Below are 26,962 nucleotides of genomic sequence, written 5' to 3' on the forward strand. Positions count from 1 at the left end.
TGTGAACTGGTCTCTTTACATAACAGTATCTCAATTCAAGTATCAAGGCCACAACTGATGTCAGCGTACTTTGGTGGCCCCCAAACAATCCCGCGGATGTCACATCCACCGCGCAATGGCATCAACGTGGAGCTGCCAGCTCTCTTACTACTGAAGAAGGTATGCATCAAGTCTAATGCCTGAGGGTGTACTGAAAAGGTGGGGAATCTGCAGTTAAATAGTCTCTGCCACAAAGAGCACTAGCCAAGGTAAGTAACTTGTACTTCCTTATTGCATGCAACTAGCCCTCCACTTCATACTCCTAACCCTGCTCTACAGCACACTACCTCTGATTTGCAAACATAGCGCTGCTCTGCACACCATTAGCCCTCCTTTGCACACCCATATCTTTGTTTTGTGCACCCCAGTGAGCAGACTCTGTTCTTTAATATTTATCCTTAATAGAGACATTCTTAATACCACAGCATCTCCATCTCTGTCTTTCCTTTTTGTTGTTGAATCATTATCCAGCAGCAGCCACCTTTCTACTTTGTACCTCTGGCCACTGCTCATAAGATGTATCAGAGCTATTTTATGAAGGTATGTGAGTGCATTTTCGATATGAGTCTCCCATTTTGGCTTGAGTTGAACTTCTGTGTCTTCATTAACCTTATGGATTCAGTGACTTCTTTCCTAGTAGTTTGTTGTCAGAGGCTCATTTTCAATCATTGGATCTTTCATAGATTAACATGCTTAATTTTTTTCAGCTATGGGATTGTGAAATCCTCTACATTTTTGAAATCCTATTAGCAATTCAACATTTGATAATTTTATGACTGCATACAAGTCAGCGAAGTGGAGAGCCTTTCCTTTCCACTCCCCATAAGGGATCTTAAAGCTCAGGTTTCTACTTCATGTTTTGTGAAATGAAAGGGTTTCTGGAAAGACAAAACCTTCAAAATACTGCATGATTAGCTTCACTTCAGGACCTGCAGCTTTCTGCAACCTGTTTTACAAATAAGTTCTCCTTAATAAATACTTTGTCTGGTTGTTGTTTACTACTGCCAGTTATAGAGCTTAGATGCAATCCCTGTTTTCATATCCTGGCATTTATGTCATTGCACTGACCACTATCTTGTTCTTCCACCACCACCACCAATCAAGTTTGACATTTCATTTTTTTTTATCAGTTTTGGCTCATTAGGCTTTTGAAGCAATGACACATAGTGGTATGTGCATTCTTGAACCATAGATGGTGTTTCATAAGGGGGAAAGGCTATTCTTTGAACTCATTCTTACTGCAGGTTCTTTTTGATTGTATCAGGCTATCTTTCAGCCTACCCCTTCAACCATAATCCACTTATTTGGTGCTCACATATTTTGCACAATCTGTATTATAGGAGAGTTTGAGAGTTCTCTGGTCTGACTTAATTTCTACTAATGCTTTTATTTTTTTTTTTATTTTTTTTTTTAAACGTTTTATCAAATTGTCCAAATAATCTGCACAAGGACAGTGCAACTAAGTTATTAGATGCTTCAGGTAAAGGACTTCACAATTGTTTAAAAAAACTGCTGACAGGCCAGAACAATATATGCCTTTCACTCGGATAGGAATCTCTAACAAAAGGGGAGATGGACAAAGAATGTGACAGTGAGAAAAATGCCCATCATTAGGTGCAAGATACAAGGTGAATCAACTGTCCAGTTTAAATTTATAACAATGTGTATGTTAAGGATACAGTTGTAGTTGTACCAAGTAACAACCTGGGTAACATGATTTGGGTGAAATATTAATCAGACATACTAACACATTAAAAGAAGTTTATAACTCTAAATGTACATATGAGATATGACTGAAAACAGACAGGCATGGCCTTGATCCTAGATAATCCAGGAGTGGGGCAACAAGATGATCACCGCTTATTGACTGTGGAGAAATGTATCCAGTGGACAATATTATCCACAAGACTTGTCAAGATGAGCACCCTAAATCGTAAAAGCAGTACTGAAATAGTGACCTTTCTCGATTTCTCCTAGCTAGTCAGACAAAGCTGATCTTCGTTTACCTTCTTAACACATGCTGTAGATGAACTGCAGCATTTGCTAACCGATCTTCACAAGGCTCCCCTGCCTCTACTCCATCAACCGCCGGTGGGTAATTTCTGATGGATACAACTACCTGTGGATTTCTCACCTTATGAATTCTCCCAATGCGCCAGCATTCAACAGAAAATCTTCTTCCCAGCTTTCCACGTCAACGAGGCCGTCACAATTGCACGGCTCCACGCGACTCCGTCTGACGTCACTGTGACAATAAGAGGTCCTCGCCGGCATGCTGACGTCTGTTTCAGTTCCCTTTTTTCTGTGCCTTCGACACTAACAGTTTTCTCCTAGCTCTTGCTACTGTTGAAGGTGTTCCATCTTGTTTCTGGTTACAATGTCTCCTCCTAGGAAGTCGGGGTTTAAGCCTTGTCATGAGTGCGGGGGTCGCATGTCGGTTACTGACCCTCATGATTGCCTTTGGTGTTTAAGTTCTGAGCATTATGTCGAGGAGTGTGTATCCTGCCAGAGCATGAATCCGAAGGCACTGAAGGAGAGAGAAGCCAAACTCTTTTTGGCTAAGGTGAAGAAAGGACATAGAAGCCATCATAGATCGTCTTCTCACACTTTGTCGAAAAACCATAAGAAGCGGTGTCGTTTGGCTCAGAGCTGTTCAGGTCTCCACCTAGACGCCGCCGTGTGACGTGGGAGGTTAGTCCTGCGGTGACTCCAAAGCCCTCAGGCTTCTCCGGCGCCGTCGGTCTTCAAGGTGGTCGCGCCTCAAGAGAGTCCTCGCTTTTCACCTGCGGCGCAGGATTCCGATGCTCAGCCGGCACGAGTGCTGCATGAAGTCCAGCTGTATCCTGCCTTTCCGGCTCCGGGAGCGGATCCGGCAGCATTTTTAAATGCCATGTTTAGTATGTTTAATGCTGTGGCTCCTGCTGGTGCACTGGCTGGCCCCACAGGTCCTTTGGCATTTACATTGGGCTCCCCGGCTCCTTACAAGGCAGCGCCGTGTATGCCCTTTTATCCGGCTGAGGGTGCCGGTTCGGCGCCTATGACATCGCCTTATCAGTAGACGCCGATGACGGAGCCTCAGGTGTCCACGGTGATATGGAATCTGCTCCGACGCCGGACGGCTCCAGATTGGACCATAGTAAGCCTTCTTCTCCTGGTCCGCGTCTTTCAGTCCTAAAGCCGGTGTCATTGACGTCTGCTAATTCTATGTCCACGCCAAAGTTAGAGGCCAGGCTAAGGTCGCACAGAGAAGCTTTAAGGCTTTTGGAGGAGCAGGAGTACCAAAGACAACTGCTGGAAGAACAAGAGATTGCAGAGCCCTTGGGGCAATATCAAGGACTTGACTCAGCCAGTGGGCTAGACACTTCCAAAGAGTGGGACCTTTCTTCTCCAGGAGAGTTTACAGAGGAAGCGACCTCTTTCCATACTATGGTCAGGAAGGCGGCAAATTTCTTGGATCTTCCGTTGCCTTCTGCGGAGGTCAAAACTAATAGTCTAACCGAAGTCCTGCATCCTCCTTTGGCTTCAGCAGAACCATTGCTCTTACAGAGCCTATTTTAGAGGTATGGAGGAAGCCTGTGTCTTCCCCAGCTGTCAACAGATCTGTGGCAAGGAGGAATAGGGTGGCTCCTTTAGATCCAGGATGTTTGTCGAAACATCCCACCCCAGAGAGTCTAGTAGTTCAAGCCTCATGTTCCACATGTTCTGCACCAGGCTCCTTCCCTGTGATTCCTTCGGGCAGGGAGTCCCAAAAAATGGAGCAGTCAGCGGAGAAGACTTTTTTCTTCCTGTAGTATGGCCCTCAAAGCAGCAAACGCTACCTGTGTGTTAGGTAGATATGTGAATGCCCTGATGGACACAGCTAAAGCCATGGTTCCAGACTTGCTGCAGGAGATGCAAGGACAATTTGGTGAACTCCTGTCAGATGCTCAGGTGGCGGCTAAACAGATTATCCAGTCTGGTCTGGATTCTACAGATTCGGTGGCCAGGGCGATGGGTACCTCTATCGCTACCAGGAGGCATGCGTAGTTGAGGTCCTCTGGCTTTTCTTCGGATGTCCAGTCTACTCTCTTGGACTTGCCTTTTGATGGGGAAAAGCTTGTTAGTGCTAAAGCTGACTCTGCCTTATAGCGCTTTAAGGACAGTAGGGCCACAGCAAAGTCTTTGGGTCTGCAGGCTTTCACTACTACCCCTTTCAGGTCCTTTTGAAGGTTCAGGGGATTTGGGCGTGAAGCCGTTTACCGTGAGAGACCCCAGTCCACAGTCCAACAGCCTACCAGCCTCCCATATAGATCCTTTGTAGGGTGGGGAAGGGTTCGGACGAGAGCATCCACTCAGCAGCACCCTGCATCATCCTCTTCCTCTGGAGGACAACAACAAGGGAAGCAGCCCTAGTTTTCTGCCCATTTTCAGCTGTACTTCTCCTGTAGGGGGAAGATTATGTCTTTTTCTCTGCGAGTGGGAGTTAATCACATCAGACTCATGGGTTCTAAATATTGTAAGGCAATGACATGCTCTTCCTTTTCAGGAGTTCCCCCTCCCAGCCCTCCCGTCCCTCATTTTGTTCCAAAGACCATCTCCTGTTGTTGCAGCAGGAGGTTCTAATCCTGTTATCAAAAGGTGCTGTGGAGTTGGTTCCAGAGCAGGAAAGGGGTCAGGGTTGTTATTCAAGATATTTCCTGATTCCCAAGAAGGATGGTTGATTGAGAACAATCCTGGACCAGAGGATTTTTTATTGGTTCCTCAAACAGGAGAAATTCAAGATGCTGACTCTAGCGCAGGTACTTCTGGCGTTGAACAAAGAGGATTGGATGGTGTCTGTCGTCTTGTAGGATGCTTACTTTCATATCCCTATTCTCAAGTCGCACAGGTAGTATCTCCGGTTTGTGGTGTGGTCGCAACACTACCAGTTTGCGGTCCTTCCGTTTGGTCTTACTTCAGCACCTCGAACCTTCACGAAGGTGATGGCGGTGGTTGCAGTAAGTCTCAGAAGGAAGGGAATATTGGTTTTCCCTTACCTGGACGATTGGTTGATCAAAGCAAAGTCTCCGGAGCTTGTGCTGCATTACATGCAAATGACAACTCAGTTGTTGTTCATTCTGGTTTTTTTTATAAAAATACCAAATTCTCTCCCTCTCAGCGCCTTCTGTTCATAGGGGCAGTACTGGATACAGCATTGAATCCAGCCTATCCTCCGCCTCAGCTGATTCGGAACAACCAGGCGTTGGTTACAATGTTTCAAAATGGAGCGCTTGTTCCAGTCCTCAAGGTCCTACGCCTGCTTGGTCTGTTCGCTTCTTGCATTCTGTTGGTCACTCATGCATGTTGGCACATGAGGGCTCTCCAATGATGCCTCCGCAGGCAGTGGTTTAAACACAAAGGGGATCTCAAAGAGTCGATATTGATCTCCAGAGACACTGCAGCAGATCTACGATGGTGGGCTGTGGACGGCAACCTTTCTCAAGGAAGGCTGTTTTCACTGCCGCCTCCGGTGGCCACGGTCATAATGGATGCTTCCACTCTAGGGTGGGGAGCTCATCTGGTGGACCTGGAGATCAAAGGTCGTTGGTCTCCAGTGGAACAGACTTTTCATATCAATCTGGTAGAATTGCGGGCGATACGTCTGCCTCCCAAGGCCTTCCTCCCATCCCTTTGCAGTCAGTCAGTTCAAGTCTTGATGGACAACACTACTGCGATGTGGTATATAAACAAGCAGGGAGGAGTGGGGTCGTACCTTCTCTGCAGAGAGGCTCTGCGGCTCTAGTCCTGGGTTCAGGACCATCTGATTCGCTTGGTAGCGAATCATCTGGCCGGAGTGCTCAACGTACGTGCGGACACGTCGACATTTCTCGGCCGATTACGAGTGGCATCTCCATCTGGATTTGTTCCGTCATATCTTTCAGGTGTGGGGTGCGTCGCGGATAGATCGGTTTGCCACTCGGGAGAAGGCGCACTGCAGTCGTTCTGCAGCCTCCAGTATCCGGTGCAAGGAGCTTTGGAGGACGCGTTTCAGATCTCTTGGTGCGACCAATTGCTTTACACAATTCCCCCCATACCCTTGATTCCTCTGGTTCTGAGGAAGATTCGCCAAGATCGGGCTCGGGTCATTTTAATAGCTCTGTATTGGCCGAGAAGGGTGTGGTACACGGACCTTCTCCAACTCTCACTGTGCCCTCCGCTCTGTCTCCCTCTCAGGGTAGATCTCTTCTTGCAGTCGCAAGGGCAGGTTCTACACCCCCACCTCCAGAGCCTGCACCTACATGCCTGGAGATTGACTGGGGCAATCTGAGTGCTTTCTCTCCCCCACCAGAGGTAGTGGATGTTATTTTATCAGCCTGGTGACACTCTACTAAGACTGTTTATGCCGGCAGGTGGGCAAAATTTGTGGCTTGGGGTGGAGAGAAACAAATTGATCCCTTGAAGGCCCATCTGTCTGATGTTCTGTTGTTTGCATTAGCTTTGGCACAGAACGGTTGTGCAGTAGCTACTGTTAAATGCTATTTGGCGGTACTGTCAGCCTTTCTTTGCCTTCCGGATCAACCCTCCTTGTTTAAATCACCTATTGTTGTTAGGTTCTTAAAAGGTTTACCGAATAAATTTCCTCCCACTCCTTTTCTTATGCCTCAGTGGGATTTGAATCTGGTTTTAACTTTTTTTAATGGGTTCACCGTTTGAGCCCATGCATTCTTGTCAGTTAAGATTTTTAGACCTTAGGACAGTTTTCCTGATAGCTGTTACGTCGGCTAGGCGTGTCAATGAGCTTCAGGCCCTTAGTGTTAAACCTCCCTTCACTTTATTTTTTCCTGACAAAGTGGTGCTGAAAACCAGGGCGGCTTTTCTACCTAAAGTTGTCACTGCTTTCCATATGGGGCAGACCATTACCCTTCCGTCTTTCTACCCCCCTCCTCATCCTTCAAAGGAGGAAGTGAGACTCCATCGTTTGGACCCCAGAAGGGCTCTCAGTTTTTATATTGAGAGGACAAAGGACTTTCGGTTGGAAGACCAGCTATTAGTTGGATATGTAGGAAAGAGGAAGGGCAGAGCGATCCATAAAAGAACTATATCCAGGTGGTTCATTCTTTGCATTAAGGTCTGTTACTCGTTGGCAAAGAAGGTTCCCCCAGCGGGGATTAGAACCCATTCGACCAGGGCTAAGTCTGCCACTTTGGCCCTGGCTAGAGGGGTTCCGGTGGTGGATTTTGCAAGGCAGCAACTTGGGCGTCCCTCCACACCTTTGCGAAGCATTATTGCTGGGATTCGGAGGTTAGGTGGGATGGCCATTTTGCATGTTCTGTATTGCAGGATTTCTTGATTTGACCAGTCAGGCACCCACCTCCGAGTGCGGTACTGCTTTGGGACTCTATTCACAAGGTGAGGAATCCACAGGTAGTTGTATCCATCAGAAGAACCTGTTACTTACCTTCGGTAATGCTTTTTCTGGTGATACATTAGCTACCTGTGGATTCCTCACTGTTGTAACCATTTCCTCCAGTCCCCCAACAATGTGAGTTGCGCTTTTGATTGTGTAGGGCCTGGCTTCTTCTACACCACACTGAGTACTGGACCAACAAAAATGGCACCCATTTGTTTTCATGGCCTCCCAGCTCATCGCTTTCTTTTTCAGGTGCACGTAAGCCTTAGAGTTGCAGCTCCATTTTCAATCATAATGTCTCCAGGCTGCCAGAAGGGATAAGAGAAGATCAAGACACTGACTAACAAAGTAATTCACTTTCTGCATAATGTGAGGAATGGAATTGTTAGTCTGTTATTCGTCAGAACATTGCTGGAGTGACGCGTATCCCAACTTCATTGGGTGGATTAGACTTTGTTGACCTCACTCTACTTTCCTGTAGCATGGCAGACAATCTTATTGCCCAGAGGTGTGATTTCCAAATCCTGATCCGTCCAAGATTTGCCTGACACTCAAGGCGCCTAGGGCCACAGCTGAGAACGATCTGATAACATCCTAGCACAGGGGCACTGATTTGTCTGAAATATGACAGACAACTCCACCAGCGGAACCATCCTTTTTGTTCCCCGTTCTAAGCCTACAACCTGAACCCTGGAATATACTATCTTAGAACATTACTGGCCTCATCTCTAAACTGGCTGATCCAGACTGGGGGATTTTTATTGACCATTCGATTTATACATGCTACAGGAAATGTGGTAGATAGAGCCAGTCCATAGATCCATGTGTACAACCTTTGTTGGCCAACTGTTTCTCAGTGTAGGGGTCGCTCAGCAGGTTTTTTTAATTGTGGGTCAATAATCACTAGGCTTGTGATTGTATAATCACTAGGCTGGAATTAAACTCTTTAGATATTCTGGGGTTGTCCCTTGCCAAGAGTGGATCCTCTTATTACATCTTCAAGGTTTATAATAGGTCCAATGGGGCAAATAGGCCATCAAGTACTCTCCTCTAGAGGATGTTATCAATTTGTTCCTGCAGAATGATCAGTTAATCACCACCAGCGATTTTAATGTAACATTCAAAGCTTTTGACTCCAGTTACAGCAGTCTAACAGAAGAGAAAGATGCGTCATGGTTCCTCAGTTAGAGCTGGAATCCGTAAAAGGTGGCTGCTAATCAGCTGACGAGTCTGTCTCTCATCTTGGTCCCAGTGCATGTAATGGCAGGTCCATTTCTGATGGCAGAGGTGTCCATACTTTCAAGCGTCTTCTGCAAGAGAGCTGCATTGATTAAATATTCTCATCTGCCAAACTGTGGACCTCCCTTATTGATATGATGGTGGTTGACTGCCGCAACAGTGATCATATTGCTGTTAATTTGACCCTTATGAGGCTAGTTCCTCAAGTTCAACAAGGTGGCACCCCCAAGCTAGTGGCCGAATTGGCCCTCTCGAATAACAAGTGGGCCTTAAAATGGGAGTCTGTCGGCAAAAGTTGGAATGATTTGGCTCTGATGTACGGTCAGTTTGCTGACACCTTGGAGCTTCTGACTCCCAGTGAATCGCAAGCACCTGACTTTGCATCTGTACTTAACTCTTATGAAAAACTGTTTATTTGTCTCCAAGTAAGGATGGTAGCAAGGCCATTAAACTTCATTGGTGTTGTTCATGGTTTGATAGCTGTTGTAGGATTACCATAACCACTCTTACACAGATGCTAAAAGCAGGGAATAGAACTGACATAATTTGGGCAAGGACAAATTATAAAGATGCACTGTCACTGGTTAAGTCCTCCTAGGAATGTGAGAGGACCTAGTAGTAGCTAGTAGGGCAGGGGTGAGATAAACATTTTGGTGTATAGTGGTCCATGGTAGCAGCAATACTACTACTCTTGTTGATTATAATCTACAACCAGAGATATGGATGGCTCACTTCCTGAAGGGTTTTGCATCTAAGCCGAACCCCACGTGCACAAACAGTGAAGTAGTCTTTAATCCCCCCAGTAAGAGAGGTCACCTTGTTGACTTTACAACTCAAAGATATTTTGGAGGTAATAAAGATGACTCCTTTTCACAAGCACCCAGCCCCGATTTCGTCCCTGGGGATCTGTTTCAATCGGAACCTCCTACCTGAGCCTCCTACTTTTATCTGCTTTTTGTTTTCCTTCTTGCAAGGGGCCCGATGCTGGGATCTTGGCAGACTCCTGAAATTGTTCTGATATACAAAAAAGGCAGTAAAGATGACCCAGGAAAATAGAGGCCTATCAGCCTCATTGATGCATCCCAGAAAGTATTCTCCCATCTTATTCTAGGGAAACTGATAGAGTGGATCCAGGAGAGTGCCATCCTCCTAGACATGCAGGTGGGATTTGTGAACAGGGTCAGCACAGTGGACCAAGTTGTTTGTGTGTTTCCGCAACACATACCGGAAAACATTAACTCTAGGCAAGGGCTACTTATATGTAGTCTGTTGATTTAAGATCAGCTTTTGATTTGATTTCCTAGAGCTAAGCTATGGAAAGTTTTGAAGCAGTTGGCTTTCCCTGCTAACCTGTCAGTTTTAAACAGCCTGGATGCTTCTAATACTGCTCGCGTTAGATAAGGTGAGCTCAAACACCCCTGTAAGTTTGAGACTGGTGTCCACCAGGGGTGTTTGCTGGCACCAACACTGTTCACACTTTACATTAACGGTCTAGTAAAGGCTGTTGACTTCCCTGGCAGCGATGCACCTAAATGAGGTCCATTAAAATCTCCATACTGCTTTTTGCAGATGACACACTACTAATTTCTAAAACACTGTGTGGCCTGCAGGCATTAGCTTCCTAGGTTTTTGCAGCACCTGCAGCCTTGAACTCAGTATCAATAAACCAAATTCATAGTATTCAACCCCTACAAATCAGGAAGGGTGAATATCTTGACGCAGGGAGTTCCCTCAGAGCAGGTGCAAGAATTTGTACATCTGGGGTTCCACTTAACGCACAAGTTGAGTTGAGATACGCACTTTGACAAGTGCTCCCTGAAACTCCAGCAAGAATCGGGTGCAGTGATTACAATGCACAAGAAAGCCCAAGCATGCCCCTTGCTCCAGCAGTGGATATTTACAGTCTAAAAGCAAAAAAGCTCAGTCATGCGTAGTGCACAGCTTTGGCGTTAAGTGAGGGTAGATGACCTCCCCTCGACAGAAAATAGATTTGTTAGGAGTCTCCTTATCCTCCCTCAGATTGCTCCTCGTCTCCTCCGACTCATGGACTTTGGAATTTATACAATTAATCTTGGTGTTACGATCTTGCCCATCATGTACTGGTATTGGCTCTGGACCACAGATGACCTGGAATCATTCAGAATAACAACAAAGGTGCTCCTCGGTTGTGAGAAGATCCCTTAGTTTGCATGTATTAAATCTATGAGATTGGTTTGCCCTCTTCCTGGGACAGCGTGGATGCTGCAAAGACAGTCCTGCGCTCCTTGGTTAAAGAGCACTTAAAGGACCATCTGTGGTTGCAAGAGCTAAAGTGTGCAAAGGCAGGGAGTTTGACAGATTTGTTCTTAGACCTCAATATTGCTTCTACTTACGAACTGTTTCTTGATACTGTCCAGAGATGTATCCCACTGTAACTTTATTTAAAATGGAGGTATGGGGTCCTGGCTGTTAATAGTTATTGTGTTCAATGGGGTGGTAGAAAAGCCCCTCATGCACTCTAGTTGATGAAACTTTACATCATTTCGCATTTTTCTGCCCCTCCTACGCTCAACCACACAAAAATGGCTCAAACCTGTGTGCAAGCTTTTGCAGCTTAGTCGATATGTGCTTGCATTACGTATTTTATGCTTGCCGCTGGAGAAGTGGTTGTAATTGTAATGGCAAAATACTTGCATGGTGCTTGGCTTATTCTTAACCGCACTGTCCTTTGCAACGTATGACCTGTGTGATAGCATTTGTTAATCAACATGATATTTTAATATACAGATTTCTTTCACTCGCACTTTATTCCTATAATCTGCTGTGGCTGCTACATTGTTGTCTCTTGTATGACTTTTATGAACTTGCTAAGTGTTCTTGCTGTCAGTGCCTTGGTGGTAGTCATTTTGCACTTGGTTGCCTTATGCCTTAAAGACCATGTTTTCCTTTTTTGGGAGCGCTGGCATCGGCAATTAGTCCGTGATTCACACTACCTTACTTTTTATGCACCATATTTTATGTGCTGTATTTTTTTTTAATCCTGCATGCTGTTGAATTCTGTGTTTTATGGATTGTTGCATCCGATATAAACAGTTTTGATGATTATGATAAACTGCAGCATCAAATAGTAGTCATGTCAGTGGAGTAACTTGGACCTTTAAAAACCTTCGAAACTGAGCCACAAATTTAAGTTGATTCTGAGTAGAATACTAATGATGAAAGGGATTTGCAAAATATATGTATGTTATACAGCAGTCTAGAGATGCAAACCCTAAAAATGACTTGATACTCTTGAAGGATTTTGAAGGCAAGTATATGCCTTCAAAATGTGAGAAACCTTCTACAGCTTCAAGCCTGACAGCATTGAAACTTCCTTTTGAAAATCATTTCGAATAGGGGAACTTTTCTTTGTACATCTCCATAATAACATTCTCACTACTGGAATAGTGGAGTGTTCATGAAAGGGGTAGCATTATTATACCAATCTCCAAGAAAGACTTTAAAGCCCAACCCTAGCACATGTTGCCTGATACCTTTGCCAGTCTATCATGAGAGGGCATTTGCCAGATGAACTTTGTCAAATGTAGGCAAATCAGAGGGAATATATTTCTTGAGTTTCAGTTCTGGAATATTATTATTGTACCTGTGCATGGTTTTAAATTACTTAGCTTGGGGTAAAGCAGAGAGGATGTGTTATGGATTGCTTGCTCATGGTTGTTTGAATACCATGTACAGTTGCATTATACTTTTTGATGTGAATTTACATTCTTGGTGTACTGTGAAGAACTCCTAAGATGGTTTTATACCCAACAGAACTGAAATGAACAATAAGCTTCAGTTTGATGTGACTTGCATCAGTGTGGATTAGTCTGGCTTCATGCTGTAGATGCAGGACGCGGGGTCTGCTACTGGCCGGGTTGGCCAGGAACAAGAGGACATCGTCTGCGTACAACGCTATGCGGTCCTCCCGCCCTGTAGGGCAGGACCAACCATCCATCAAAGGGTCCTCATCATTTTCGCGAGCAATTCCATCGCTAGTGCGAAGTGGAGCGGGGACAGAGGCCACCCCTGACGGGTCCCCTGGCAAATAGGAAATGGGTCCGACACTACCCCGTTCACCTGCACTCGCGCTGCTGGGGTGGAATAAAGGAGCTTTACTAGGCCACGGAATCTAGGACCAAACCCGGCACTCAAGAGTACCCGGTGGAGATACATACAGTCCACTGTGTCAATCACTTTCAACATCTAGGAGGAGGGTTGCCAAAGGAGAGGACAAGGAGCCACGGTGAGCAAGCATTGCATGCAGACGACGAATACAATGCCTGGTACTTCTGGCTGGCATAAAGCTGCACTGGTCCGAGTGTATCAGTGAGGATATCACCCTCTTTAACCTAGTGGCCAATACTGTGGACATTATCTTAATTTCGGTATTAAGAAGTGAAATGGGGTGGTAAGCCGAACACAATTGTGAAGGAGGGTTGGTCTTGGGTATCACTGCAATAGTGGCCTGGTCAAGGCCCGGAGGAAACCCACCCACCCGCTCTGCCTCTTCAAACATACTTAGCAAGTGGGGGGCCAAGAGGTCGCTGCACCTGCTATAAAGCTCCACCGGACACACCTCGGGCCTGGAGTCTTGCCCGCAGATGTAGCTGAAATAGTGGTCTTGATCTCCTCTAGCACTATAGGTTTGTCAAGGTCTTGTCTCTCCCTCTCTGAGATTCTGGGGAAGGACACTTTTTCCAGCGGGGGCTCCCTCTCTGCTTGGGGTCTGGGTCTCTCCTCGTAGAGCCCTGCGTAGTAGGTGGCAAAACTTTTTGTGATTTCATGGGGGCGTCCAGGAGACGGCCCCTGATCGGTCAATTACTTCAGGGATGACTCTGTTCGCTAAGGGCCGCGTTGTGAGTCAGTGCAAGAGCTTTCCATTCTTGTTCCCCCCCCCCCCAGACATACATGTGGCCATTGAGGCGCGCCACATGTGCCTCGCCGTCTCAAAAGTGGAGTGCCTGATTTCCGCCCTAACTAGGTTAAGTTGTCTCGTTACGGATTCGTGTGTGGAGGTGGTGAACTGACACAAGTTGTAGTGCCCGGGCTTCATGGTCTGAGATCTTTTCGTTCTGTGCACGCTTTCTCACGCGGAGGATATGCTTGGCTTGCCCCCTGAGTGTGGCCTTGCAAGCAGCCCAGATAACGCCGGGGGATGGCACTGATCCCAAGTTATTCGCAGAGTATTGAGTGAGCTGTTCTCTTGGGGCCTGGGTATATTCATCATCTTATAGATGCCAGGCGTTCAAGTGCCACAAGGGGCGTCGGATGGCCCCCATGTCATCCATGCGGACGAGGAGTAGCGCATGATGCGAAACCCCATGTGGCAGTATCTCTGCCCTTGTGACTCCGTACACATCCAGGGCCGGCATAAAGAGAAGATCGATTCTTGCATGGGTGTGGGGTGTGGTGTGTGTGTGTGTGTGTGCACTGCTGGGCTCTGGGGCTCTGGGGTGCCAAACCTGCCACACATCACAAAGACCGAGGCTTTCTGCCCAGCGGCACAGTCTGGACGCTCTAGCCGAGCTGCTCACAGATAGGGGTCCAGTGATATCTGACTCCGAATTCATAACGGAGTGGAAGAGTCCCCCCAGAATGGTCAAACCCGGGGGAAGCGCTACCACCACCTCCTGCAGAGCCACCAAGAATTGCTCAAGTGCTTCAGGGGAGGCAAATATACTCGGTATGTTAATCGGACATCTGCCGAGCGTGCCGGACACTGCTGCATAATGCCCCTGCGGATCCAATGGGGGAGGAAGTGAGCACCATGGGCAGTGAGCGGTGCAGCAAAATTGCCACGCCCCTGGAGAAGCCTGCGTGGTAGACCCTATTGTACCCACCGCGCGTGAGCAGGGGGCACCTGGGGGGGGGGGGGGGGGGGGGGGCAAACAGGTGCGTCTCCTGATGTAGGACTACAGTAGGAGCAAAGCGGTGGAGTGTGTTAAAGACCGCAGAGCATTAGATTTTATCTAGGAGCCCATTAACATTCCAGGAAAGGACCTGCTTAGAGATTTCTGATGCTTGTGGGGCACCGATACTGACATGTGTGACGCGCTGGCCCCAGGGCTGCGATGCGACCTAGTGAAAGAAAAGAGTTGATACAACTAACATTCAACCACAACAGGACAATAAATTGTCATGAAGATAAATCATCCCATCCCCCCAACTGCCCCCTCCCCATTCTTTCAATCCTAAAGCATCTGTCACCCACAAACCCCACCAAAACCTCAAAATCAAATTGTCTGTCATTGGTGTGGAGTTCATATAGTCTGAGGTCTGCAGTGTTGCTGTCCCTCGCCCGCATCCTTTTCCGAACTGGAGGCTGTCCTCCTGCCTCCTTTCTAGCCGCCCTGAGTCTATGCAATCTTTTTGTTATGATAGCGAGGGAGTTTGGCTGAGGCGATAGTCTTCGTGGATTTGCGTAGGTATCATCTCACCCAGGCCGTCCGGGGTGATCCACCCACCTGGACGATCAGGAATCTGCAGTTCTTCACTTTCAGGTGAGCAACTCAAGTCACTCCGTTTCCGTTGGTGGGACCGGGTACGTCTGTGCCCGCCAACGCAGTCTCAGCGGCTCAATGCTGCCGGGCCCCGGGGGGGGGGTTATCCTTTGGCCAGGAGGGGCCCTTCCGGGTAATGTGGTGCTTGTCTGTGTACCAGTCCCAAGCGACTTCGGGTGAGTCATAAAAGAAAGATTTCCTGTTCATAAGGACCTTGAGGTATCCAGGTAAGAGGAGCATGTAGGTCAGCTGTATTGTTTTTAGTTTTTGCTTGACTCCTTCATAGGAGCGACGTTTAGCCTGCACTTCCCGGGTGTTGTCCGGGAAGATAAGGATCCTATGGTTGTCCCAGCAAAGATCTGGGTGTGCCCGTGCTTCTCTAAGGATGGTGTCATGGTCCCTGAAGTTGAGAAATCTTGCGATCATTGGTCGCCAGGGATCCCCCCGGTGGGGGTCTGGGCACCAGTGCCCTGTGGGCTCACTCGATAGCGAACCCGGGGGACAGTCGCTGTTCTGGGACCCAGGATCTGAGCCAGCGCTCCAGAAACTCGATTGCCTATGTCTGCTCCATGCCCCTCCGGAAAGCCTACAAAGCGCAGGTTGTTGCGCCTGGAGCGATTCTCTGCGTTTCAGCTCTGTGATGGAGCTCACCTGTGTGGGTCAGCAGCTGGGCGACTTTAGTTTTAAGATCTGTGATCTCGTCCTCCGCCTGGGAGACCCGGTCCTCGACCTCTTTGATGCATCTTACCAATGACCAAGTCCTGCTGCAGTAGGCCTATGTCCTCCTTCACCTGGCCTATTTTAGTTTCTACTGCCAACTGTGAGGATTGAATGGCTTGTAAGATCGCACCCACTCCCTCCATCGCAGGGGTCTCTCGTGTCTTACCGCCCGTCCCAAGGGAGGATCCTTGTGTGGTGATCTGGTCAATGCGTTGCTGGGAGTCTGGCGGTTGTCTGCCGTTTTTTTGGTTTCCCATGTTGGCCCTGTGACCCCAGAGCGCCACAATCCCCCACAGATCTGTCCCGTCACCCCAGTGGTGGGAGACTCAGGCAGATTCTACTCAACGCAGAGGATATCCCATGGTCCAGCCATGGGGGCCACACACACACACAGACACACACACACACACAGACACAGACACAGACACAGACACAGACACAGACACAGACACAGACACAGACACAGACACAGACACAGACACAGACACAGACACAGACACAGACACACACACAGACACACACACAGACACACACACAGACACAGAGACAGACACACACACACACAGAGACAGACACACACACACACACAGAGACAGACACACACACACACAGAGACAGACACACACACACACAGAGACAGACACACACACACACAGAGACAGACACACACACACACACAGACAGACTCAGAGACAGACTCAGAGACAGACTCAGAGACAGACTCAGAGACAGACTCAGAGACAGACTCAGAGACAGACTCAGAGACAGACTCAGAGACAGACTCAGAGACAGACTCAGAGACAGACTCAGAGACAGACTCAGAGACAGACTCAGAGACAGACTCAGAGACAGACTCAGAGACAGACTCAGAGACAGACTCAGAGACAGACTCAGAGACAGACTCAGAGACAGACTCAGAGACAGACTCAGAGACAGACTCAGAGACAGACTCAGAGACAGACTCAGAGACAGACACCCAGACAGACACCCAGACAGACACCCAGACAGACACCCAGACAGACTCAGAGACAGACTCAGAGACAGACACCCAGACAGACACCCAGACAGACACCCAGACAGACACCCAGACAGACACCCAGACAGACACCCAGACAGACACCCAGACAGACACCCAGACAGACACCCAGACAGACTCAGAGACAGACACCCAGACAGACTCAGAGACACACACACACACACACACCCAGACAGACACCCAGACACACACACACACACAGAGACACACACACACACACACACAGAGACACACTCACACACACACACACAGAGACACACACACACACAGAGACACACACACAGAGACACACACACACACAGAGACACACACACAGAGACACACACACACACAGAGACACACACACAGAGACACAGAGACACACACACACACACACACACACACACACACACACTCACAGACTCACACACTCACAGACTCACAGACTCACAGACTCACAGACACACACACAGTCGAGGGCAGGCGTCTGGGAGCGGGGTCTTCCTCAGACTGGAGGGGGGGGGGTTAGCGGCTCTAGCCCGTTCAGTCGACACCACTCCGCCGTACATGCATGCACTGGGCTTCACAGTCGCTTATCCCTTGTCTCACCGGCAATCACCACCTCCAGCACTTCGGGCCAACGTCTTCCTCCAGCAGTGCCCCATGGGCCGTGCTGGACTCCGGGACCAGGATGCGCGGGGTCGTTGCGCTCCCACCTCACCCCGCACTCCACCACTCTGTCTGCACCTCTGGTCCAGGATCTTCTGTGCGGGTGGGTGGCGGGGTGTCACCCAGGACCCGCAGGGCCGCCAGGGTCTGCACTGCTCGTCTATGTGGCCGCGACACAGGTCCAGGGCTAGTTCGCTCCCCCAACAGATCCGGTGTCTTGAGGCCTCGCACCCGCAAGGTCCAGGTCCCGTTTCTGCGGGCTGAAGCAGTCACCGTGACCCCGCATCCAACCCCCCCCCGCCCGTCTCACGCCCATCACTTTCATTCGTTCCTTGGCCTACCTTTCAAAATTCTTGATTTCGTAGGTAAATGCTTTGTATGTCCTGCCTTGAGGCTGTTTTGTTACTGCCTTGGAGACTGAGGCTGTTACATGGATTATTGCATGATCAGCCATAATACCTTAGTGTGCCACACTACTTTTTTTCTGTTGCCTTTTCCGCTTTTCAGCCGTATGTTTCTTCCATTTACTTGTATTTGGGCATGTTCCTGTTTCTGTGTGGTGTCTGTGCCCAAAGTCTGCAGTCTGGAGGGTATTCTTTTTTTTCCTGAAGTTTCAAATAGCGCGAACTCTATTTGAGGAGCGCTTTATATGACTATCATTTACGTACAAGTTTAGCAGTTTAAAAATATACAAGCTGGCGCATTTTAAACAGAAGAAAATGAGAAATTCGCAATGTGGCTCTCCCAGCAGAGAGGTAGAGCCTATACTACAATATTCACTACAACCTGGAAACTCGCCCTATAATGCTTTGCGGGCATTTCTTTTACAAAAAATGTTGGCCCATTACTCAGCCTGTGGTTGTCCTAGGACAACGAAACCACCACCAAAATGTTCTGCAGGATACTTTTTCTGTCTGGATCATCTCTGGACCCCAACACTAAGTTGGGGGGACTCCAAAATAATAACACTTCCCACCATTCAGTGTCCTTTTAAGCTCTCTCATGGCTGGAACTTTTGTTTTACAGCTGGGAGTAGTTTGTGTTTTGAGGTCCTTGTTTGTAATCAAATACTAGAATGCCTGAAAATGTGTTATGCACTACGCCTTCTAGGGGCTAAATATATGGTTACACTGCATTGCATTCTGCCATTCTGTTTTCATGTGGCTATGCTTTACGTAGCCATGTTTCTTACAGATGCTATTTTATTGTGGTGGTCTCTAGGAATTATTCTGAGCATTAGTCTAATGCCAAGTGTATGAAGGAATGCACAAGCGCAAAGTTTATTTCTGATAAAGCTTTTTATTGCGTATACATAATGATTGTATATGTTTTATTGATCCCTCCGTATTGCAGTTATGACCATGATTCATGCCAACGTAACATCCTTATTATTATACTATGGCTCTTTGAACACTCTTGATAATGTCCGCTTTGGTATGCTCCACCTGCTAAATACTTGTAAGGTCCCAAAGGCGAGACCTGTTGGCTCTGCTAGTGCTTGTTATTTCTTGTTGTTGTTAAGGTGATATTTAAAAGATTGCTAAAATTGATGTTCCAAAACCCATTTCCATCGCCATCCTTCCTCCCCCTGAATCGAGTCAGAGTGTTCTCTGTTAAATATCGTGATGAATGTATCTACTGCGTAAAATAAATCCATTGGCCTTTTACAGTCTTTCTGTAAAGAGTCAGCCGTTACTGCTATTCTGCCTGAAATAAACCAATTTCAATTCAGTATCCTCTCATAATGAGAGACAATCCACTGTGTCCTCCCCTCAGACTGCAGAGGAGCTTAGTGCAAAAGAAGAGTCTTGTACGTCTGAAAATGTTAAAGCTATACAAACATCAGATTTCACACAAAATTCCTAAAGGGCAGATCTTGCCCGAATGAATTCACACAAAACAAAAATTAGTGCAGGGAAGGGCATTGTTTAATCTGTAGTTGAAAATGTTTGGTTCTAACAATATCATACTCCACGGTTGAATAAGTAGTTGGAAAGTCAGGACGGAGTATATTCCCTTCAAAGGGCTGCCGACATCTTAGAAATAGCACACCAGGATGCCCTCAGCATACTCATCCTCCTAAACATAGTGGCTACGTTCAACACTGTAAATCACTTTTTCTTACTGCACAGACTACAATCAGTATCTAGAGAAGCACAGTGATGCTTTTTTTCCATTTTCAGCTACAGTCAGAAAGTAAGAGTTGAGACCTCTCCTGCCAACCAGCCCAGTTAACTAAAGGGTGGACTCGGGCTGTCTGTTTTCTCCTTTCCACTGCCTAATTGGACTGCGCCCACTTAATCCCCAGACTGTCCCCATGGTGCATACGCATTGCAATATACCAACAAATCCACAGAATTGAAATCCTAGATGGTTCAGAAAGCCTTAAATTTAAGAAGTCAAAAGCAGAAATGTATTTTCAAACTCGCCCTGCCTCCATAAACAAGCAGCCCCACCCACTTTCTATGGCCAAATTGTTCTGGAAAAATCCAAAGTAAGAAATCAAACGTTTGTTTAAAATGCTGAACTCATCTTTAACCCACACATAGAAACCAAAACTAAACTGCATTCTTCCTAATGAAACTATTCATAAAAACTCTTCATACATCATCCTTGAAAACCATGCAGGTTTGTTAGAAACTCTGTTCATTTCCTGCCTAGCCCAGAACAATACTGTATATTCTGGCCTAAATAAAGTGTTTGTAAAAGGCCTCAAAAGTCTTTCTTTTGTCAGCCCGACTAAGAGGTGTCCACAGGCTTCACCTTCCCCCAACCCTGCTTCTGTCATCTTCCGGAAATGCCAAAGGATCGAGTAAGCTGTTCTTCATCATCAGTGGGGCACAAGGAAACCCATATTAATCTGTGCTCAGCCTTGAAGTAGCTTGCCACAGAGCAGTCAAGCTTAAGTTAGGGGCAGTGTGAAGTATTCATGCAGCACTTCAAACATTAGTAAAGTGAATATACAACACAAGAAAAATCCCACACCAATTTAGAAAAATAGAGTAAACTTTAATAAACTATTTGAGACCCAAATAAGAAAAAATTCATTCAGTAGAACCAGAGAAGTGCAGTTTCAAGATTTTAAGTAAAAATAGTCCCTAGAAGTTCAAAGCGGCAACTGTGGTTACCTGGTTGTGCCGATCCGGTACAAAGTCACAAGTTCAGGTCGGCGACGATGGAGCGCGAGCTGAATACACAGAAAAGTTAGGCCCGCTAACCAAATTACCTGAAACCCAGATTGCGGAGCATTACAAGGTTCTGTGTTGAAGATGCGTTGCACACCAGAGGTTCCCAAAGAAGCTGGGATGGGTGATCCTGCGTCGTCATCGAGGATGCTGTCGTCAAGGGGGTGTCGATGCTAAGGCCTCCGTCAACTATGCGTAACGCAGCAGCAGTTCAAGGAGACTGCGGGCTGCAATGCAAGGTCTCTGGTTTCCCGCCTCCCTGCCCTGGCCCAGTTTGCAGTCACAAAAGACTAAAGTCAAACCTTATGCGAGTATGCTGAGAAAAATTTCTTTGTGTGGTAGGTGACAGCTCCTCTCTCTCCAAGTCAGATATGGTCTGTCCTGCCAACAACGTTTTCCCCTTCATCTCGCTGCCTGAGAGCAATGCACAAAGGCCAGCTGCCAGCTACACCTACTTATGTGACCCAGGATACAGGCTACAGGTACCAAGTGTTTAGCACAAGAAAATGGCAACTTTCTAAAGTGCCATTTTCAGAATTGTAAGTTAAAATCCGACTTTACCATTGAAGAGGTTTTTAAAATAAATTTTTTTAGACACCAAACTCAACATTACTACGTGCTCCCAATCAAATGTGCACCTATTTAATGTAATATGATAAACCAATGTTATCCTATAGGAGAGGTAGGCCTTGCAGTAGTGAAAAATGAATTTAAGAGTTATTCACTACCAGGACATGTAAAGGTTAAAAGTAGACACTGCACCCTGCCCTATGGATTGTTGATCGCCTACCCTAGGAGTGACTTATATGTATTCAAAGGAATATTTAAGCCTTGCAAAATATTAAGTTTGCCAAGTAGAAATGGCAGTTTAAAACTGCACACGCAGGCTGCAGTGGCAGGCCTGTGACATGTTTACACAGCTACTTAAGTAGTAACACATTAAGAGCTGGAGGCTTACCAGTAGCATTTAATTTACAGGCCCTGGGAAGTGTACTAGGGGCTTACATGTAAATTAAAAGTGCCAATTGGGTGTAGCCCAGTTTTACAATTTTTAAAGAAGAGAACACAAGCACTTTAGTACTAGTTAGCGGTGGTAAAGTGCGTTGAGTCCTAAGAGCCAACAAAAACGCTTTCAGAAAACAGGAAGATGAAGACAAAAAGGTTGGGAATGGCCCTGCAGATAGGCCCAAGTCCAGCAACTCCAATCTGTTGGAACTCGACACTCCGCACCATCTTCCTCTTGTGAACATGGTGAATCTGCTGTTGCGGCGAGGTGGCCAGGTCTTTCTTCATCCCTGTCCCGAAACTCTGCATATGCAGAGGCTGAGTGGTGCCAGTTAGAGCCCTTCAGCTTCCTGCTTTATATGGGTTACCTAAATAAGTTTGTTCAATAGTGTAAATCGAATGATCTGCACCTCTTCAGTCTTGCCTTTTCGGACATGTTTCAACTTGTACAATCTCTTGCCTAAAAGAGACAACAGTAAATGGTTATCTTGCCGCCCTATCCTCCTTCATGTGTCTCCATGACTATCCTTTGCTTTCTTTAAAGGTTTAGTTTACTTGTTACGTCCCACTCATTTTACTCGTTCAATAGTGAAGTTTGAATCTTGTTCTAATTTACCTTTACACAACCCCATTTGCGCCAATGCATGATTGCCTGATTTGACTTTTGGCACTGAAAACAATCTAGTTAGTGGCATTGATTTTGACCCATAAAGCAGTTGAACCCCATGTCCCCTCTCAGTCCATGCACCACTTATGGTTTTCTTCTGAGATAAAATGTGTTTTTCGCAACTTCCGAAATCTGCTGAAAATGGTATCTGCCTTTCACATGAGCCAGTCAATCAATCGGCATCCTTCAACCCTCCTCCCCACGCCGCCAAAGAGGATAGACCGGATGCAAAGCACACAGTTTCTTACTATTTCCATCGCACTTGACAGGACAGAGAGGATGAACAGCTCTTTATAGACTTCACTGGGAATACGACGTGCAAAACTGGCCGTGTGCACCATTGCAGGCTGATTACCCTTTTTATTAAACTCTAAAGCTATGGCCAAGAATAACGTGGCATTCTTGTCCACTCCACCTGGGCTATGGCAGCTTCCACATCACGCACCCGAGTAATGGCATTTGCAGAGGCTACGTAGTGCTCTTTACATACTTCTTCTAAACATGTTTGCCTCACGCGTACAGTGGCTGATACACTGCCAGTGCTGAGTTTGTTGACTTCATCAGATTAGACACAACTCAATCCCACTTCCCAGAGGTTATTGCTTTGGCTCTCCGGCATAAATTGAAGAATGTGCAGGAAGAAGAATCCATCAGAACAAAAAGTTTCTCAACTTCAGTAACATTTCTAGTGGATACTATGACCCGAATATTCCTCATCGTTCACCTTCCTTAACTGTAAATTAGTGCCGTCATTAATGAGATCCCCGGGTAAATATATCATGTCATATTTCATTGCTGTTTTTTACACTCGGTTTCTGTATGGATGCCTCAGTAGGTTCAGAAAAATACCATGTACGGGCGCCATCTTGCTGCTTGGTGTCTTAAATAGTCAATGTTGTAATACTAGGGGCGAACATAGTCCTAACAGGCTACCTGGCAGCACTGGAGAGCTGTAACTCGGAAATTCATAATGTGAGAAATCTGCGGGACGATATTCTCCACCATAAATATTGTTACTGTAGGTAACCAAACTTTTCTTTTCTTCTGATACTTGTGTCAACGTTGTTCCTTGTGACAAATAATAAGTATAACGTAATTCAAAGCAATTAATTAATTTTAAGTCGTTTTTCTCTTTAGTTACTTGTTAAACATGTTACTTTCGATGAAAAACTTATACATCACATTTTTACCAATAAAATGTTTTCTTTTGTAAGTGTGACAATCTGTTCTTTATGTAGGAGAGACACGTTCAACCATTTGACAACCTGGTTAGAAGATGCACGCCAGCATTCGAATTCCAACATGGTTATTATGCTCATCGGAAATAAAAGGTAACTATCTGAAAAAGCAATCCAAGTCTGTGATAATATCACTAAAGCAAATGGTGCGAATGAAAAAGCGTAGAACTGCTTCCATACAGAGGTAAAAGCGAACCACTGAACATAGACCATCTCAAATATCTGTACCTTAATCGCAATATTTACTGTAAGAGTCTATAATTAAGACATGCTTTATTAAAAATGAGTATAGATAAAAAGGTCGGGGTGAGATAAGTAATCTAGGAGCTGGCATTGGCCGAAAAATAACAGATTACTACTTGCAGCACTTTAAATCTGTAAAGCTTTACCAACACTTACAAACCATGCATGCCAATAAATCATTATTAATTTGTAGTTACATTGTATAGTCAGAGTGAAGTATTCCATGGAAATCTCGTCACACCACAGAACATTTTTCATCCAGGATCACTTTCTATTAGATTTTAGTGGAAATTAGTCATCCTTGTTCACCTTGTCTCATCAACATGTTGTTCAGTCTAAAAATAGAAGACAAGATGTGAAGCTACAACACGGGAAGGCTTTAATAATTATAACCTTACAAAAAGTATTGTCTTTGCAGCTAGTAAGCCAGCCTCTGTAGACGTCTGTTTTCACCTACAAATCTCTTCGAAAACCACAGCACAACTTCGGGCTTCACATGGCATGCCAGTAACCATGCCTTATGTCAATAAAAGTAGTGAAACTGTATGGTTTCCTCTATCGTTGAGGCTTGCCCAATCCTGGATGAGAAGCAACTCAGTGAAACTCAGTGGAACTTAAACACATATTAGGATCTGGCACAAAAATAAGGCCCCGTTTTATTTATTCCTTGTTTCATAGCCTAGCCCTGACTAGCTGCCTAATTACTAGGTTGAAATTGGAGTTTCTTCATAACTTTTATACCTATCTTCCAAGAGCCTTATTACATATATTGTATATAGTTTGGGGATACCGTGGAGCCAAAAGCTGTCATTCTTGCTGACTTCTCAACATCAAATAACAGACTTCACAAGTTATTTCACCAATAATGGGAAATAACATTCAGACTCGGGAATGCTGGCTTTTTTCTGCATGACATTTGCTCTTTTGGGATGAATGACTGCTTCAGTTAGGTGGTCGGTGGCAGTGGAGAAGTGCTGCATCACAGAGCAAGGTACACAAAGGCAAGTCGGTGCTGAAGGGGAGCGTTATCTGCCCTCCATGTGGCGTAGAACAGAAGTTGGTGGTGACTGGCTGTGCCCCTGCCTCAGGTTCCCCTGGATCTGGATACGTGTGTTTCTGAGCCCACATTTCTTGGGTCCAATATTTGCACAGCCTTAACCCCAGGCCACCAAGACACTTGTAATTGCCCATATCTGTTCTACTCAGTGATACTGCTCCAGGTAACGTATAATAAGGCCCTAAGGCACAGTTTTGTCCCTACAGCTGGTCTCAGAAAAAAATCCTTTTGTGCTTCTTCAAGGAGCGGAGAAATGGCCTCCTCTGTAATAAAACATTGCACCCAACCTTCCCACAAGTTTAGCACCAAAAGATAGGGTTGTGCAGGCTACTGCAGAGTGTTACTAAAGGAGTTGTGTGGTCCTCTGCTTTCTCCATTCCCCACCCACAATATCTTTCATCCTTCTTTTACCTCCACCAAATCTTGGCTCTGTAGTGTCCAAATCCGGTCAAAAAACGCTGCCTTCACTTTTCCTGCCCACTCTGAAACTTATGTTTGAAGTTCAGCATGTGTGCTGTAATTTCACTACTCTTGAATATCAATTACCCATGAAGCAGGGAGAAGACTTCTAGCATCTAGAGCAGAGACATTACAGACTGCAAAGGATGAAGCGAGATCCTAATAACACCCCAAATCCACAAAGAGTTTGTGCAATAGGTGCAAAAAGGAAGAGAAACAGCTGTGCACATTGAAGCTACATAAATCGTAAAAACGCCACAGCAGAAAAAGACTTAACAATAATAGGTTATATGCTGCCAGACAACCCCTTTTTGGAAACTTAAGAGATATTTTTAATTTCTGTCATGCATCATGTACCTACGTGCCAACACAGGTCTTTTTACTGTATTTGGTAAGCACACGACCATAACAAATAAAAAAAATGGACGTTGATAATTTACAAACAATAAATATCATTTATGGACAATCGAATATTCCAGTAAAATGTATGTGTAGTCTGTTTCCTTTAGCTAATATTTCTGCTTTGTGGCCCTCTTCTGTTGTGGGTTCATTTTCCACATTGTTTGGGCAGGCATATCTTAGCTGAAGCCTGTGTCCTTTTACCTACATAAGTGCTCTAATTGCATGTATTCATTTGTCAGCTTGCTTTTCAGCTGGGCTGTTTTATTTTTCATAATTAGCTGTGATTCTGCGTTATTACTTTTGTGCACATTTTACCATGTACCTCTGCCCAAGGCTGATAAGAACAGTACATGATAAACCAGTTAGTATTGTTGCCACAAGAGTCAGTAGACAGTCTGACACTTAGACATATACTTACATCAGGCCTAGTTTGTGGAACAGAAATATAAAACATTGTACAGACCAAGGGAAAACAGGGAGGTCATTCTGACCAGGATATCCATTCACGCTGGATGCCATTTCACTGCTGACCTCATCCCTGTCTATACAACCAGCTAAGAAGGCGGCAGGCAGATCCATGTTTTCAGGTAATGGGTGTGAGTGCTCCTCTCATGGACTAAGTACTTCCAGATTGTGCTATCACAGCTATGCTTTCGCCTAGGAGTTGGGGGTTAGTTAGGATTCCTATGTACATGTTCATTCCAATATGCTTGGGTTTTTTATTTTCGTATCACTGGTCATAGCAGTCCTAATCTTGCTATGTTTCATTGCCCAAATAATTGCACCTCATATATTTCATAGATTGCACTCTTTTCAATAAATGTATTGTTAATCATCCTTCATTTTTTCTTTGGCCTACATTTGTGTATGAGACATTTTGCTAACAGGAGGAAAGGGGTGAGATTTGTCGACTGACTTCCATGAGTGTCACGTGTTAGGCTGCTACAAATCACAAGTGGTGACGCTGCCGCCCCAAATCCAGCAGTCTTGTTCCAATAAGTCTTACGACAAGGCGCCACCCATGTTGGTAATGCACTAAATACACAGGTCCCCTGAGTATCTTTGTCTCACACACACTAAAGGTAAGTACTGTTATACGAAGACATCCATGGTCTTAGAGAAATAATTATCCTC

General features: G+C 45.8%; 1 protein-coding gene across 1 annotated transcript in view; it reads left to right on the forward strand.

Moving 5' to 3' along the window:
• RAB2A (RAB2A, member RAS oncogene family) overlaps positions 1–26,962 on the forward strand; it is a 266,500-nt gene that overhangs the window by 147,851 nt on the left and 91,687 nt on the right. Inside the window, exon 5 of the mRNA XM_069220232.1 lies at positions 23,668–23,760. Coding sequence (XP_069076333.1) covers positions 23,668–23,760 — 93 coding nt within the window. The remainder of the gene's footprint in view (positions 1–23,667; positions 23,761–26,962) is intronic.

The sequence above is a fragment of the Pleurodeles waltl genome, chromosome 2_2, assembly GCF_031143425.1.
Source record: "Pleurodeles waltl isolate 20211129_DDA chromosome 2_2, aPleWal1.hap1.20221129, whole genome shotgun sequence".
Lineage (NCBI taxonomy): Eukaryota > Metazoa > Chordata > Amphibia > Caudata > Salamandridae > Pleurodeles > Pleurodeles waltl.